This window comes from Schistocerca piceifrons, chromosome 7 (genome assembly GCF_021461385.2).
Source record: "Schistocerca piceifrons isolate TAMUIC-IGC-003096 chromosome 7, iqSchPice1.1, whole genome shotgun sequence".
Taxonomy (NCBI): Eukaryota; Metazoa; Arthropoda; class Insecta; order Orthoptera; family Acrididae; genus Schistocerca; species Schistocerca piceifrons.
In genome coordinates, this window is record NC_060144.1 from 255762600 (window position 1) to 255780491 (window position 17892).

At 36.7% G+C, this 17892-nt stretch overlaps 1 protein-coding gene across 1 annotated transcript in view; it reads right to left on the minus strand.

The window, feature by feature from the left end:
• Positions 1 to 270: 270 nt before the first annotated feature.
• Positions 271 to 17892, minus strand: part of LOC124804737 (protein arginine N-methyltransferase 1) — a 114243-nt gene continuing 96621 nt past the window's right edge. Inside the window, exons 5-8 of the mRNA XM_047265032.1 lie at positions 3749 to 3936; positions 1122 to 1348; positions 563 to 922; positions 271 to 482 (exon numbers count right to left, since the gene is read on the minus strand). Coding sequence (XP_047120988.1) covers positions 379 to 482; positions 563 to 922; positions 1122 to 1348; positions 3749 to 3936 — 879 coding nt within the window. The 3' untranslated portion in view covers positions 271 to 378. The remainder of the gene's footprint in view (positions 483 to 562; positions 923 to 1121; positions 1349 to 3748; positions 3937 to 17892) is intronic.

Sequence of the window (17892 nt, forward strand, 5' to 3'; positions counted from 1 at the left end):
CGATCATTTTGACATTATTTTTATGGCCCAACTTTCACTGCTTCAGCTGAAGGTTCTTTTATTTGGAAAAATTGTTGGAGAGTGACAGAAGTAGGGATTCTGAGGATGCATACATCACCCTCAGAAATACTTGTACATGTTGCTTAGTAAGAGGGGATTTTTACTATCTTGTGTAACACATTCTAAAAGAAAGTTATGGTATGCACCAACATTTAGTGTTGGCATCAGTTTCAAAGAAAGCAGACAAATTTTATAATTTTCGGAAAAAAATACTTTATAAAATTTTCCAAACAGAATGTATAAAACAAACAATTTATTTTTTTAAAATATTGCATCTTCAAGTCCGTTTATTATGAAATTTCATTTCAGAAATGAACTTCAGGTTAATGTAAACTTATGCACTTGCCCCAAGAGTGAAATTGTTACAGCCAGTGAACGCACTTCTTTACGCTTGCATGTTAATTTTCCAGTAAGTTTTTCACCTGTTAGAAAGAAAAAGGCGTAAAATGATAACACATGATAAAATATGTAGCATTTCATTCATTAGATGTATCATATTTACCTTTTTGCAATGGAATAGGTTGTTTTAAGAAAAATACTGTCTGTTTCCAGTGAGTTGCCTCACAAACAGGGCCTGTTGAGAACTGAATAGGTACTGGAAGATCAAAGAACACATCAAAGTAACCTGCAAAGCTAGTAATGGTACAGTCTCTCAATACTTCCAGAGAAAATTCTGAAGTATAATTGATACAGTCAGTACTACAGGAGTACAAATCTATTTCAGTCAAAACAAAGGAGCTCGTTACTATTTTATCTTTGGGCACAACTTCAACAGATGGCTCGCGTAGAACTTCTGACTGCATACAGGTCATACGGAAACCATAAACGTCTTCCCAGAAGTGAATTAATTGTCTGTGGCGATCTGTAATTCCAAAAGGAAAAGGAAAACAAGTAAGAATTTATAGTGGATGAAATGCACATTTGTGTCATTCTGTCACAGTAAACCAAAATTATCTGACCCAATATGATTATTTGGGCTGTATAGTAAGTATCATATGTACACACTTTAATACTGCAATAAACTATCACACAATGGATTACCATGCTGGAAAGCTGCTTACCGTTATCTTCAATGCCCACTATATTTGCTGTGCATCGATTTGGTAAAAGAAGACCACCTTTCGAAAGGTGGTGCTCACGTGCATAAATAACACTGTCAAGCATAGCTTCATATAACAGGAAATAGCCCATCCACTCTGAAATTATGACGTCAATCTTGTCCAGAGGTAATACAGTATCTTCCAGCCGACCCTTTATAAGAGTAATGTTTTTATCCATACCATTTTCCCTAGAAGGGAAGAAAACCTGTAAAACTTCTGTTACTTTACAGAAAAAATACATGTTTTGGCACATAAACTCTAATTTTTTATATTCATAAAATTATTGGAGCAGTAAAATCTCTCTGAAGAAATATATACCTAATCCTTGGACTTAGTACAGAAACTTGTCACAACTACACTTCAAAGTAATCATTGTGCAAATTTTAAAGGCCTTTGTCCCTCTAACACAACTTAACTTTAAATTATAAGATTTTGTAGTAGTCCCAGTGCTTGGTTTGTAAAGAGATTGCATCAACTGAAGTCATATCATACCACGTCTCAAAACCTACAGTTCTCATTTCTTTCCATCAGAGGTATGGGGTACTGCTGCGTGCCTTCACAAATCAAGCACTGAGTAGTAATATAGGTCAAAGCCTTCAAAACGTTCAGAATTTTCCATTATTATCTTTAATTTTTTGCCTTCATAATATTAAACCAGGTACAAATGTCTCTTTTATTCCTGTTTTCTGCTGGATACAAATCATCTCTGAATATTCATTACGCTCAAGGTCTCTATCAGCTATAATTGATCATTTTTATTTTGTATCCTGCCACCACATTCCTAATATCATGCAGCATGTACTGCTAGATGAGAGAACAATATACTGCATCCCCACATGCAAATCCAATGAAATACCTCCTGCCTCCACCCCCCCCCCTCCCTCCCAAAAAAAATGAATAAATAGATAAAATAAAATAAATAAGAAAATTATAAGATGGAAGACTCGAACAAAACACAAAAAGGAGTTGAATGTTTTGACATAAAAAATTATATTTCACTCTACAGCATGGTATGTACTGTATGAAACCTGACAAATGTGAAAGCAGAACTGAGTTGCTGCTACTGATGGAAAAGGAATGGGAGCAGGTCTGAATCTCAATCCACCTCATGGCTTTAATCTGCAAGGAAGTTCCTTTAACAAGCTGCCAGCAATTGCAGAAGAGAAAATGCTTTTTAAACACAGTTATCAACTTGTTTGATTAGTCATTTCTGAATTCTCTAATCTTAAATTTCAACTAGCTTTTAGTGTCCCCAATGGGATCGTAAACATCAGTAAAGGCATAAACAGTTCTATAATTAATCTTCAGTTTCATTCCGCATCCAACTGATCACTCAAAGAGAGAAATCACTACCCACAGAGTGTGGTGATTAAGTTTTTGATGATGATATACATCTTCAACAACATGTTGGTTCTTTAATGCTGAAAGAGTTATCCGGAGAGTTACTGACACAGACCTGTAATTGGTAAAGTCTTTTTCCAAATCATGGTACTGACAGTAGAAATAAGTACAAATAGTTAATGTTTAACATTTTAGGTATGATACTGATACTGCATTTACACTGCTTTGGGCTGAAACTGCATTCTAATTACAGTTGTAGCCCATTGTGTTCTGAGATTATGCATGCATTCATTTATTCATTATGTGCTTTACTTTGTCAAATTAGCTTTCTATTTGGTGTGAATGAAAAGACATTCTTTCACAAACTGATTTTTTTTCTGCTATATGTTGGCACAGTTGTTCTCTGCATTAACTTTTAGTAGTTTAGAAGAAGGAAGGAAGATTAAGATTTAATGTCTCATTAATGACAGTACCACTAGAGACCAAATTGAATTGAGGGAGGACATTGAGGCAGTTCAAAGGCTACTATATCTGTTACCAATAGGTTCGAAAAATTCGTGTTACAGAGATGCTTCGGGAACTCAAGGGAAGGCGATGTTCTTTTCGAGAAACACTGCAGAAAATTTAGAAAATCGGCATTTGAAGCTGACTGCTGAATGATTCTACTGCTGCTAACACATATCGCGTGTAAGGACCACGAAGATAAGACATGAGAAATTATTTCCTTTATGGAGGCATACAGACATTCATTTTTCCCTCGTTCTATTTGCAAGGGGAAATGACAAGTAGTGGTACAGGGTATGTTCTGCCACACACCGTATGGTGCCTTGCGGAGTTCTACGTAGATGTAGAAAGCACAAACTTAAATTAGAGAAGGACACTGAGGAAAAGGAATCACCCAGCAGTTGCCTAAATCAATACAGGGAAACCATGCAAAACCTAAGTTTTTACAGACAGAGATTTGAACTGCCTTCCTCCTGAATCCAAGCACAATATTAGGTTAGATTTGTTTTGCCACAAAAGAAATGAGGTTGACTACAACACACGTTTGAAAGATTTCTTCACACTTATAGGTATGAAAAAAGCTATTAAATATTCAACAAAAGAATTAACAAATAATGGAAGTATCCAAAAATGGAAGGATAAAAGAGGAATATTATTATAAAATGTATGTAATAATGACTGACCAAAGTGATAAAAATATTTTTTTTTTTTTTTTGTAAATAATTCAAACATTCATTTAATACCTGATAATATCCATTGCACTGTAAATAATTTCTGACTGATCAATGCCCATAACTTTTGCAGCACCAGCTGATGCTGCGAACATTGATAATATACCTGTTCCACAACCAAGATCTAACACTGTTTTCTTCTCTATTACAGATTTATTCATCATTATGGCATCTCGGTATGACTCAGTGCGCACACGATCCTGTCAGAGAAGCAATAAGGAATATGTTTAAAAATATAAATTTCATGCGTGTATAGAAAGTGTTCCAGAATGAAAGATCAATATTCTTGTAAGGTATAGAAAGTCATCTGGGAATTAGAGGTCATATAAAGATGCTCTGCTCTACCCCGGACGAGATACAGCAAAACGTGTGTGTGTGTGTGTGTGTGTGTGTGTGTGTGTGTGTGTGTGTGTGTGTGTGTGGGCGCATTTGTGTGCACATTTATCCTCCTCATACTTTTGTTGCCATAAAAGCACACAGTTGGGTGTTGTTGTGTGACAATGTGACTGATTGTGACCACATCAGAGTGAAGCATTAGTTAATTATTTCACTGTGGCTGAATAAATGCTTCACATCTTCCTGTTGATGTTAAATGCCATTACCACTTGTTGAATTCTAGATCATCACATTTGGTTTCTTAATTTTTTAACATTATTAACTGTACATTGTCCACTGCAACTCTTAAATCCGAATCAAGAGCTCAACAATATGGACAGAAATGGTAACACTTTATTATCATCATTCAGCACAGTCCCGTCACCATACATACAGTGACTTTCTGTCAAACTTGATGTTCAATTGACACATGCAAGGCAACATGTTACATGTAGAAAGATTGTTATTATTTCATCTTCACCATGTGTGAAATACTTTCACCATGCAAGTTATGTGACAGAAGTTACATTTTACAACTAGACCCACATGGTACACAGGAATCAAATTGTCTGTTATTTGTCTCTCAATTTGTGTTGTAAGGTATCAGTGATATCTTCTTAGGCCCTATTGTTTTGGAGGAACAAATGACAGGACAACACAATTATTTGCACTTTAAACTGAATAACAAGTTCACATTGTTTACACCACACAAAAATGTAATATATCTCAAGCATGGTGGAATCCATCAACATTCTATGATTATGCAAAGCAATGCTTCAGCTGCACTGTCCACAATTAATGGCACTGTTGTGAAAGAACGCTTATCTGAGCCCTAAGACTGTCATACCTAACACTGTTAGATTACTGTTTATGAGGTTAAATAAAGACAGAAGAGCACAGAAAAAAAGGTGTGTTGAGATTAACAACAAACTCACATGATAGAAACTGCTTCCATAAAAAAGAACTGCAGATACACACTAGGACAAGTGATATATGTTCACCTTAGTGTTTAAAATTGCAATGATACTAACTTCAAATTTGTTCAAAATTTATTCAGAACTATCCAAAACTTATTACGAATTCACACAACGAAAATTTATTGTAAACTTCAGTAAATTTGTAGCCTGAGGCATAAATAATAATAGTTAACAAAAAGCCACATGTGAAATACATGGGCAGCCTGTCACATGATTTTATAAATGAACAGGTAGAGTAAATCAAAAACTGACTGACTGACATTTGCAGATGATGGCTAGTAGCAGCAGATGACATACAAATAGTGAAGATTCTGACTGAAATGCTTTAAAAAATTCTATAAAGACAGGATTACAAAAATCTTGTGAAAATACAGAATTACCGATACACACGAAACATCAATATTACAGATCAAGTATGGAAAAATTAAGAAAGTCCAGAAATGTGAATATGTGGGGGAATGGATAGTAAAAACAGAGACAACAAGTATTGTACTGCAGGAAAACAATTCTACTGTCATTAAGGAAATCAGAAAAAACAATGCAGACAGCATACCAATTATGTTCAATGCGTACAACAAAAATATTGATCTCAGGCACTTTAATTCATTGCTAAAACTAAAAAGTCTATGTAACTGAATGTATCCCACTGAACACAAAATGTGTGTTACACAGTCAAAGGAGTGAAAAATTCTGAGGAAGATCCTAGCATCTAAGGAGAACCCTCATGACACCCCAGCAATATATGGAAAGTAGGCTGATACAAATTAACTGCCTGATAGAAGTAAAGTACAATATGGTAGAAATAAATGTCATGCCAGAGTCAGAAAGTAACAGAAAATAGTATAAAAATAGCTTCAACTGAAATAAAGGTATCTGAAGACCAAATGCACTCAAGGGAGATGAGAACTACCTAGCTGCAATAATGCAAGGAAAAGTTTATCACAGTGGCATCCACGCAAAAGTGAATGCAAGAAGAAGCACAAGAAATGGCTGATGCTTAGCTCTGTCCATATGCAACTTGGATGAAATTAAAAAAGATAATACATTTAAGTGGACAACAAAAATTATACCATTTCATAACAATGATAAATGTTTAGAACTGGTTATCTCAAAAACCATTTAAAATGGAGCACATCTTTACACGTAATATTTTTCTCCAAATTATCATTTCATTCAAATTCTTGAACAGAGATCTTTCTTCTTCTGACACACTGTATGTACAGAATCAAAAATAAAATTAAATATTATGACAAATTCAAATTATGTCGGCACCTAATAAATGGTGTGCTGATATCAAGTTTCAAAATCGAACAGTTCATCCACACATGTCGCATCCTCTCCTTCAGCATGACAATACCAGACCACACACAAGCACTGTGAGGTCTGCAATAATCTGACACCTTAGGTTCACTGTCACTGTTCATCTTCCATACAGTCCTGAGTTGGCCTTATCCAATTTTCATCTGTTTCCAAAAATTAAAGAATGCCTTTCATGGCTTCACTTTGGTAGTAATGAAATGGTGCAAGCAGAGGTGAGGTGGTGGATCCATCAACAAAGAGAAACATTCTACTGTGACTGTACCAACAACGTGGTCTCTCATTGCAAAATAATGTGTTCATCATCAGGGTAACTATGTTGAGAAATAGATATGTAAACACACAGAATAAAGGTGTAAAATGTTAACAACATTTATTTCACTTAAAAAGTTTTATGAGTTCACGCATTAAAAATTCGAAGACACTACTTTCCAGCATGCCTTTGTCTTTTTAGCTCAACAGATTAAAAGGTAATTGGTAAGTTTAGTTTCAAGTTATTTGTTTACTGTTCTTTATAACATTTTACCAGCCACAATGCAGTTCCAATGCAAATGCTGTTCTCAAACACGGGACATGACAGACGACATTCATAATCAGCTGGAAATCGCCCTGACTACTGTCAAACGATTGGTAGTTGCTGTGAATCAATGTGCTGGGAAACATCTGATAGCTGTGTTTCAGAGTTATCAAAGGTATCTCAAATACTGGTCTCTCCTGTGAATACTGTCTCCTCTGCAGCAAGTACGAGATATGTCACTGCTCGTCCATTTGACTCCAAAAGTCATGTCAGTGGTAAGTCTTGTTGTCCTGTACAGTGTAGGCAGGGACCACAGAAGCTGCAAGGTGACTTCCTAACCAATACATTTGAGATTCTGTCTTTCACTGAAACTGAGCCAGTGGTACTCATTTCACCTGCTGGAAAACCTGCTTTGCCCTGCTTCCAGAGGAGACAAATGCAAAAGGGTACAGGGGTCTATTAATCATTGGAAGTTCAAGCATATTACAAATAACGGTACCCCTTAGGGAAATGACAGCATGAGACAGGAAGGAGCACCAGGTGCACTCAGCACTCAGTGTGTGTGGCTGGGGGCCTCATTTAAGATGTTGAAGAGGCTATTCTGGCAGACACTGAGTGAACAGGGTGCAACCAGCTGCAGATTGTGGCACACATCGGAACAGACAATACCTGTCATCTGAGCTCCAAGGTTATCCTTGGATCATTTCAGCAACTGCCAAAGAAAGTTGGTAAGACCAGGATTGTGTACAGAGTTTCAATGAACCTCACAATTTGCAGCATTGTCCCCAGAACTGATCGTGGTTCGTCTGTGACTTCCTGGACTTGCACAATAAGATTGAAAACTGCAGGGTCCCACTAAATGGGTCAGGTGTGCAGTACACATCAGAGGCTGCTTCTAAGGTAGCAGACTGTGTGTGGGGTGTGCACAAGGTTTTTTTTTTTTTTTATTAGGCAACTTTCCATCCAGTCCAGATAACAACTGCTGTATGAGACCCAAAAATATTAGTGTAAGATACGAGGGAGTGCCCCCCACAAGCAATAGTATTAATATCCTATTAGTTAACTGTCAAAGTACTCGCAGCCAGGTGTCAGAGTTTGAAGAGCTCCTGAAAAGCAGAAAAGTTCACATAATACTAGGTTCAAAAGCTGGTTAAAACCTGAAATTAACAGCAGTGAGATTTTTGGGGAAATTTAAGCGTATATTAAAAGGATAGACTAATAGGAAATGGAGGTGGCGTATTTGTCACACTAGGCAAGAAACTCAAATCCACTGAGATCAAAATTGAAGCTGCATGCGAGATTGCTTGGGCAAGACTCAGTATCAGCTGTGGATGTAAAATTTTAATTGGATCCTTCTATCGACCACCAGAATCTCCTACTCATGTAACTGAAAATTTTAGAGAAAACTTCAGTTCCTCTTGGACCAAAGTTCTCCAGTCATACAGTAGTCATTGTTGATACTCTAATCAGCCAACAATCAATTGGGAAAATTATGGTTTTGTTAGCTGTGCATGTAACACAACATTTTATGAACCATTACTAAATGCCTTCTCTGAAAACTACCTAGAACAGGAAGTTTGGAACCCCGCTCATGACCAAAATGTACTAGATCTTTTGTCGACAGACATGTCTGAGCACTTGGGGGAGGTGGACATTGAAACTTGTATCAGTGACCACGAGGCAATGGTGGCAATTCTTATCACCTAAGTACAAAAGGCAACTAAAACAATTAGAAATATGTATACTAGGTAAAAAAAGTAGTAGTTCATATCTCAATGAGGAACTTGAAACTTTTAGCACAGGACCGGAACATGCAGACAAACTATATATCAAGTTTAAAGGAATAGTTGAACATACACTGGATACATATGTGCCCAGCAGAACAGTTCATAATGGGAGGGGCCCAAAATGGTATAAAGACATTGTACAGGAACTTCCAAGGAAACAGAAACAACCGCATAATAGTATACAGCTATATACAGAGATGCTTGATGAAACTAACTTGGCAGTCAAGAGAACAATGTGTGAGGCCTTTAATGAGTACCATAGGAGAATACTGTCCAATGATCTTTCACAAAACCCAAAGAAATTCTGATTGTATGTAAATGCTGTTAATGTCACTGAAGTTAGCATCCAATCACACACGGATGTGTCAGGAACTGAAACTCAGTGTAGCAAACAATAGCAGAAATGCTTAACTTTCAATTTATTTGGATGTCACCTCCTGTTTGAAACAGCAAAATATCGATCTTATTTCCTCTCTCTGAGATGTCTACTGTACTGTAGTGTTCATCCCAAGTTCGCCAGAAACTGCATTATACAGTTATCAGGCGATCTGTGAAAAAGTGTCCTGACACACTGAATGTGTGTCCCAGCACACTCAATGGATACATCAGCTACCAATGAAACCGTCAATCCTTTCAGTTCAACAAATTATCATAAGACTAGCTAGAACAATGCCTGGGAGGTTACACTCGAAATGCCAATGAAAGCTTTAATGCTTGCATCTAGTCGGTGACTCTTAACACCATTCACAGTGGGGAAAAAAAAGTTGACATTGTAGCCAATGAGGCAGCATTTAATTTCAACAGTGGAAATTATGAAAGTGCTTGAACCTGAGATCAAACCAGCCTGTCATACCTTCTGCACAACAGCGGACAAAACACATATAAAGCAAACACAGCAGTAGGTAACAGAAGTTTGCAAAGAGACCCAGATGATCATCATGCACACAGGGAAGATGGAGGAGGACTTATTTTATATATTCAAGGATTGCTGTATGGTCTGGGATTGCTGACTAGAGGTACATTGTAACTGTAAAAACAGAACTCAACCTTCAAACATGTTTTTCTCAAAAGCATATTTTTAAATTGGTGGGAAATGTAACTTTAGAAGGGTATGTAAGATTTTGATGCTGGCATTCTAAATTATATTCTCTGCCCTTAAGAACATCATGTTAATCACCCTGTTTCCGCATTACACCAACAACTGTACAGTTCTCGCATCCCGTGACTTGCTTCACAAACCCTCCACTGCTAGTGCTGCCACCTGACATCTCTGGTTATTGCACATTTATGTCTAACATAGGTGGTGCTCATGTTAATGTCACTGGACTGTGTATTACTTTTAGTAACTGTATTACCACTACTGCATTTACCCTATTATAAGACGAGGTTTTTTTCCAAATTCGTCGTTCAAAAAGTAAGGGGTCATCTTATATTTGCAGATTAAACTATTGCTGCCGAGGTAAACATTTTTACAGTGTTTTCGAGTTACATTCACAGATAAATCTTTTGCTATCAAGGTTTCAGATAAATTTATTTTGAAGTTACGAAGGTTAGAGATTAGCATACAATACGTTCGTTTGAGTGGGCTCAAGATTTCCAAATACACAGAAGTGCTCGATACAGTATCAATCTTATTCTATAAATTATGTGACATTTGACTCTTGGTGCTAGTGCAATGGATGGATGCATGAGAAATTATGAACTAGGCACAACATCAGTCTAATGTTCTGCATAAAAAAATGGACAATTTTGTGAAACACTGTAGGAAATAGATTAAATCCTATCAACTCATGAACATCAATTGCATTTGAATAGGTTTGCAACAGAAGTTCTCATATGTGCATGGACACCACATACATACGATTATGCTACCTCTTAAGTAAAGGTAAAATTCATAGGTGAAAATCTTGTTCTTCAAAAACCATTACATGATTCTGGACCCTAGTCAGTATTTTATTTGGTTACAAGAAACTAATGATTGATGACGTGCATTGCAAATGAACATTTGGTTTTTCACGTTTCAGAATACCAGGGGAAAACGTTACTAGTTTTTAATCAGCTTTAGAATAAGATGGTGACTTTCAATGAAACATGAAAGAAAATTAATCCAGAATTAAATATCTAACAAACAAAACAAATCACAGTAAACTAATTGCAATTGTTATTGCACAAATATCTATTGTGGAGATAGCAACAACAGACAGCACTAGATCGTGGGGCAAGCAAAAAGTTCAAGGATTGGACAGATTTTTGATTGCAATCTTTTGCTTACGTATTACTTGCAACTGATACACATCACCCGCACCACTGAAGAGACAGCCATCTGTGTTTCACTGTTGCTCAAGTACACCACTATGGAAAGCTTGGAGGAGGAACAATGACATGAGGTTAGCTGAGACCTACATAATGAATGTGTGGAGGGCAGTGGCGAGGGATTGCAAATTTTGTCTTGCTGCCAATACCACATTTAAACTGCAGTTTGTCTGAACCCATTTGTACTCTGAATCGAATTGACTTTATAACTGGTCAAATACCCAACAGCAGCATACATTTCTGCAGAAGATGCAAAAAGTCTAGACTGGGGCCAGTGGCATACTTATGTGTTTTGTGCAGCAATTCTGTTGACACTCATCATGAGATATGACACAAACGAAAGGGGCTGGTTCTACACAGCCAATGTGGGAGCAGTGGGCAGACAGTATAATTTTGTAATAAAAGACATTGTAACATTCTCACGTCAATATTTTAATCACAACATCACATTCGGAAGAAGCAGCCAAATATTTGTGACAATGAAGATATAAGTGGTACCACAGACAACAGACTAAAATAAAGAAGCACTGAAGTTAAAAATTAATATAAACAATTTCTTTTTGTTTATTTTATTTCTTCTTGTATTGTCAAAACGTAGACAACCAATAAATGGAATAACTTTGGAATAGGTGTAATGGTAACTTTTTAGGCAGGTGTCTCATATAGATAAAAGTTTGTAATTTTCATAAGTGAGAATATGCTAAAAATACATTTTTCTCGAGAAGACTCTTCAAAATGGGGGTCATCTACTATTCAGAGTCAGGTAAATATGGTACATAATCTTCCAAAAGCTTCCTATGTCTCCAGGCCCCTTCCATATACAATCCTCTATTAACATTTTTCAACCAACTACTGTGAAATTCCTCTTTAACACTTTTCAGAGGACTTTAAAATGGGTTGCAAACTGTAGAAAAATTTAGATGGTGGGAAATTACCTTTCAAGCATGTACCTAAGAGTTGCATTTCATGATCATATTGGTAGCTTATACATTTTGATGAAAAAATACAGAATTATAGTTTGTTTCAATTCATTTTGCTGAATTTTTGTTTCTGATTTTCTACTTCATAGATACATTTGAAATTTTTAATGTATACACAAAAAATTTAGCAGACGGCTGAAAATGATCACAAGACTTTGAATTATGTTACATATACGTATATGACATGAAACTGTAGACAAGTAGTACAAGGTGCATTCAAAGAGCTCAGTTAATGGTCTCAGAAAATAATGGAAACCATCACTGGCCTCCAAAATAATAACCATTAGTTACAACACATTTCTGACATCAGTTGTGAGGCTGTTGGAAACTGTCAGTAAACGCTTCTTGTGGAATCACTAAAAGCACAGCATTCATGTATTGATGTATATCTGCAACATCTGTGAATCATAAACCTTTCAGTGCTAATTTAAGGTGGGAAAACATAAAGAAGTCTGCTAGTGCCAAATATGGATATTAAGGAGGGTGTTGAAGAACAGTCACCTTATGTTCAGCGAGAAAGTTGAGCACATGAATCGCACGGTGCTGACGGGCTTTGTCGTGGAGGAAATTCCACTATCTACTCAAGTATAGTTAGGACTGAACCAGCCAGATGTGTTGCAGCAGCCGTTTCAAAGCTCCCTCATAAATTTCCGCAGTAATAGTTTGATCCTCGGGTAGAAATCCACGATGGATCATGCTCCTGCTGTTGAAAAAGGTGATTAACATTGTTTTGGTCTTGGATTTCATCAGCCAACTTTTCTTAGGAGGTAGGGAAGATGATGAACACCATACCATTAACAGTTGTTTAGTATCCGCATTGTATTAGTAGTATTAGGTCTCATCTCCTGTAATGACTTTTTCCTAAAACTGCAGATTCTAGTCATACACGTCAATGAACACTCCACACATTTCCATCCAAGTTTGCTATTGCTCGCTTATCAGCATGTGCATTTAAGTCACTCAAACACACTCCCCCCCCCCCCCCCCCCCCCTCGCTGCATCAACACCATACACTTGTACTAACATTCGATGAGTCAATGTTGTGATTTCCCATGATTTGAATCAAAACTTCATGATAACATGTTGCTCCATTTTGCGTTGACCTGAGTTCTCACACTGACTCCATTAGCTTGGTCATAGTGTGCAACACTGCTTGATTTTGGTGATTTGCATGATAGGGAGCACTTGGTGACATGTCTCTCAATCCATAGGCATATGCATAGGTGCCTCATCCTAACCAGTGGAGTTTTTACTACATAGGGACATTCACTGAACTTTTGAGGTGCACCCTGTATACCTAACTTCAAGCCATAAAACACTGCACGTTTAAAACAAATTTTTAAGAAAAATATGTGAAATACAGGATAACAGTTGGCTACAGGTGATGTTGACTAATTACATCTGATACCAGATCCAATTACAATTACGTTCTACAAACATCTTCATGATGTTAAATGTATGTAGATACATGGTAGCATAATGAAATGTCATTCTGCTAGACGCACTAGAGAGCAGAATGTTGAGTTAGATTTTACCTGTTGTGTCAGATCTCACCCTGACCAACACTACAGATATTGGGATGTGCCCCTCAAGAAGCACCAAGCTTGGCAATTATGCTTATGTTTAAATTGTTTAGGCTTTGCTTTAAGTTCTGAGCTCAACCACCATTGAAGAAATCACAACATATTCCATGAAAACCATACATCATATACCACTTGTCAACATCTCCCTGCACATCAAACTTAATGACTTTTTTCTTTTCAAGAAAAGAACAAATTAACATGCCAACCATTCCCAAGCAGAAAATACTTCTTTCGCAAGACGGTTTGAGAGTGGTTTCTAAGTTATTCAAAAGGGGTATTATACAGCTCTTGTTTATTGTTGCCAACTTTCCACCCCTTCTGAAGAATACTTAATTTTTAGCCCAACCCAAAACCTCACTCGATAAGGCAATTATGAACAACATAGCCACCATACACAGTAAAGTTACTGTTAGGTTGGCAGTATTAGGAGTCAACAACTCATGAAAGTTTACTGTATAATATATATGAAGACAAATTGAAATTTAACCTTTGCAAGCATCATTATATCTCAAGTACAGTTTTCTTCTGTTTCTGTACATTAACACTGTTTCATTACACGTAAATGGCATGAAATTAATAATTATCACAATGCAAAATTGGGTGTAAATTATTATTCTATACATAGAAAATTCGAAGCGACTAATAAAAAGTATCGTAAATAGCAGGAAAACATTAATTCTGGGAACATTAACCCTCCCGTTACCAAGATTTTTCGCACCTCTATTTTACCAAGCGGGGTATTTGGACTACCCCAAAAGAGTTTTGTGTTTTATTGTAATATTTGTGATTTCATTATTTCCACTGAATGGGTTTATTTAGTATCAAAAAACAGCTTTTCAGGTTATTAGAAGTATTTAATCAGATGACAGATACAAAGTACAAAAATATTTTTATATCTTTCACTAAATTCAGTACTCAAAAAACAGAAAATTAATGATCTATGTAACTCAACAGTCACTGCAGTAAAATACCACAATACTTTTTTCAACTTTTCAGTCAAGTACATTTCTGCACTGTATGCACTTCACAGTAACAGTTTCTTCTCTGTGTATATTACAAACAGGCTTCCTGCACGTTACACAACAGAATTTTGTTTTCCAATCTTCGTTTTGCTTGCAATCTTTACATCGCTGTGGTGTTGGTAACTTGGAACACTGGGTCTGGATCACTGCTGTAGGAATTGCAATATCACAAGCTTTCACTGCATCTTGACATCTTTATGAAGACCGTTGATATTTTTGGCTCTTTCTTCCATGTTGCCTTTGCTGAGTCCAAATGCCAGTTCAGTCGTGAAGAATTTACGTAAGCTTTGGTTATTCTTCTGCCTTTCAGGAAATCTTTGCATGTACAGAATATATGCATTCAGTGCTGCAATATCTATCATTTCCATGAAGATTCTTAGTGGCCACCGCCTCATTCCACTAACACAACTGTATTCTCTTGTCATTTTGTCCCCATTATCTACAGCATCTTTAGTTTTGTTGTAGTGCAGTATGATTTCGGGTTTGTGTTCACTTTCTTCACCACTCATTTGTCTCTCATTATGCTGAGTAGAGAGTAGTATTACTGCCTTTCTCTTCTTTGGAACATAGGAAACTAGGGTCAAGTCATTTGTGAAACCAAACATTGAAGAGTGAACTTATCTCTTTCTGTTTGGCAAGAATTCCTTCAGAACCTCTTTCTTATTGGAATGCAAGGTACCACCCAACATTGTGTTTCGTTTCAGTAGTTCAGCAGTAAATGGAAAACTGGTGAAAAAATTATCAGTTGTTACACCATGACCATTATTCAGACATGGTTCCATCAGATCCAAAACAACTCTCTGTCCTTGATTCACTTCTCGAGTATTGTCTACCATTCCTGTGTAAATTTGGATCCGTAAAAAGTAAGATGTCTTCACATCAGCACAAACCCAAATTTTAATGCCATACTTGCCAGGCTTGCTCTTCATATAAACCCTAAAAGGGCAGTTTCCTCGGGAAGTTGCTAATTGTTCATCAATAGTCACATATTCATAAGGATAGGAGTTCTTGCACAAATTAGATTGAAATTTGTCGAACACTACCCTGATGGCTTGTACCTTGTCCTTGGTTTCTTCAATTCTCTGTGCTCTTCTCTCTCTGCTGTCAAATCGCAAGATATCAGTACAGACAAAAATCGGTTTCTTGACATGGCAGCAGAAACGAATGGTTGCAGAAAGGCAACATTACCTCCCCACAGATCAAAAGCACTTGTGTGATGTCCATGAGTTCGACCAGCTCCTACTGCACTTGCTAATATAGCGTACACTTCAATTGCATTTATCTCTCTTCATGTCGTTTTGTTCGAAGAATGAGCTGCATTCCACATAGAAATTACTCGTTTGACTACCCTGTTTGCTTCTTCTACAATAATGCTCACGATTTCCAGTGAGATAAATAATAAAAATCATTCTGTTATTGTTTTGATTGTTTTTCCATCATTCACTGGGCCAGGTGTTACGTTCAAAATGTTGCGACGTTGACGCCTCCCACCATTTAGTGGTTCACTAGGAAATTGCAGTCCACTTCTAGAAACAAACAAATCTCCAGTATCTTCATCTTCGTCTTCATCATCCTCTTCTTCTTCTTCTTCTTCTTCTTCTACTTGTTCACGTGAATGTGTAGTGTCTTCTGATATTTCATCATCAGCTTCATCTGATGCTATGATATGGTCTTTGTCAAGAGGTTCCATACATTCGTTCAGTTCATTATCAATGTCCCATTCATTTTCATCATCACTGACATCAGAATTTCCGCGCGCGAGCTCTTCGCTAGAAAGTCCTTTGTATATCCTTACTTGCGATGAAATACTGACTCCTGTAATGTCAGCTCAACAGTAAATGTCAAATTCAACTCAACAATAGTAACCAGCAACAATAACAAACATTGGATCTATGGCAAAACTCAACAAAAAAGATGAATGACAGATATATTTCCCAAAATCTTCTTTTTCTACAAATAAGAAAATAAAACGTTTCCTACCAAGTGGGGTAGTCTCACAATACCACCAATAAATGACTTGAAGAACAATGATAAAGCCAAAAAAATTAGACAGTCGTGAGTGTGAATTCAACGTCAATCATTTTAGTACGAAGTCATGAAACCACAGGCATGTGGCCCTTCAGATAACATTACTATAGGGAAAAAAATCAACCTGGGGTAGTCAGAATACCCCGCTTGGTAATGCGAAGGTTAAAGCAAGTTTATACCATACTAGGGAACCCGCCAATGCTTCGCAACTGTTAGATGTGTATGGGAACTGGATATCCATCCTTATCTCCTCCTTCCTGATCTCTCTTTTCATTCCTCTCCCATAGTCCCTGTTCTTCTTGATACTTCCATATTTTAAATAACACATTCTACACACTAGAGGATTATTTGGAACACTTAGTAAGGTAAAAAATTAAGATCAATGAACAGAAAATAATATGCAGCCAACATATAGTGTGTTTTATGCTAAAAATCTGTGATTGCAGATATGGAAAGATGTCAACTCAGTTTTTCAAGAAAACAGATGGGAAAACACAAAGAACATAAAGCATTATTCTCATTGTTCTGATGTCACCCTATAGTGTGTGTGTGTGTGTGTGTGTGTGAGGGAGGGGGGGGGGGGGGGTGGTTGTGCACACACATGTACTTGCCAAGTGCAGTGAAGCCACATGAGTAAATATTGTCCCAGTATTCCAGTATTTTTCTGGGAACGACTGGTTAACTTGTTTATAAATATGAATATACAAAAAAGCACTGAACATACTAATTTTTTCTTAGATAATCCTTCTGTAATAATATGGCTGTACATATGAAATGGTTTACTTTTAAATAGTATATCCCTTTACATTACAAAAACATGTAAATATTGTGTAAATGATCTGTGAATGAATAATTAACTAACTGATATCAGCGATGCAGCATGAGCTACAATATGAGAAGAAACCCTCACAACATGTTAGAGAAACCACACAGAACCTAAATCTGGGTAGCTAGACATATTCTTAAACTGCAAAGCATCAGCAGCAAGATACATTCAAAATGTACAAAATTCATTAATGTCTAGATAAAAAGTGAAAGCAGATGGGTCGCTTCTATGATGTTCCAATAACGCTGTTCTTTCAAAGGTCCATAACATAAAACAAGACCAGTGTTGGTGATTGCAGGGAAAAGGAGTTTTAATGATGTTCTACATATACTATAAGTTAAACCTTTTTCCCCACCTAGTATTATTCTTCTCTGAAGACAGTACTTATTCTGTGTTTGCTCCAGAACAGTTCTGCTGCAATACAGATAATA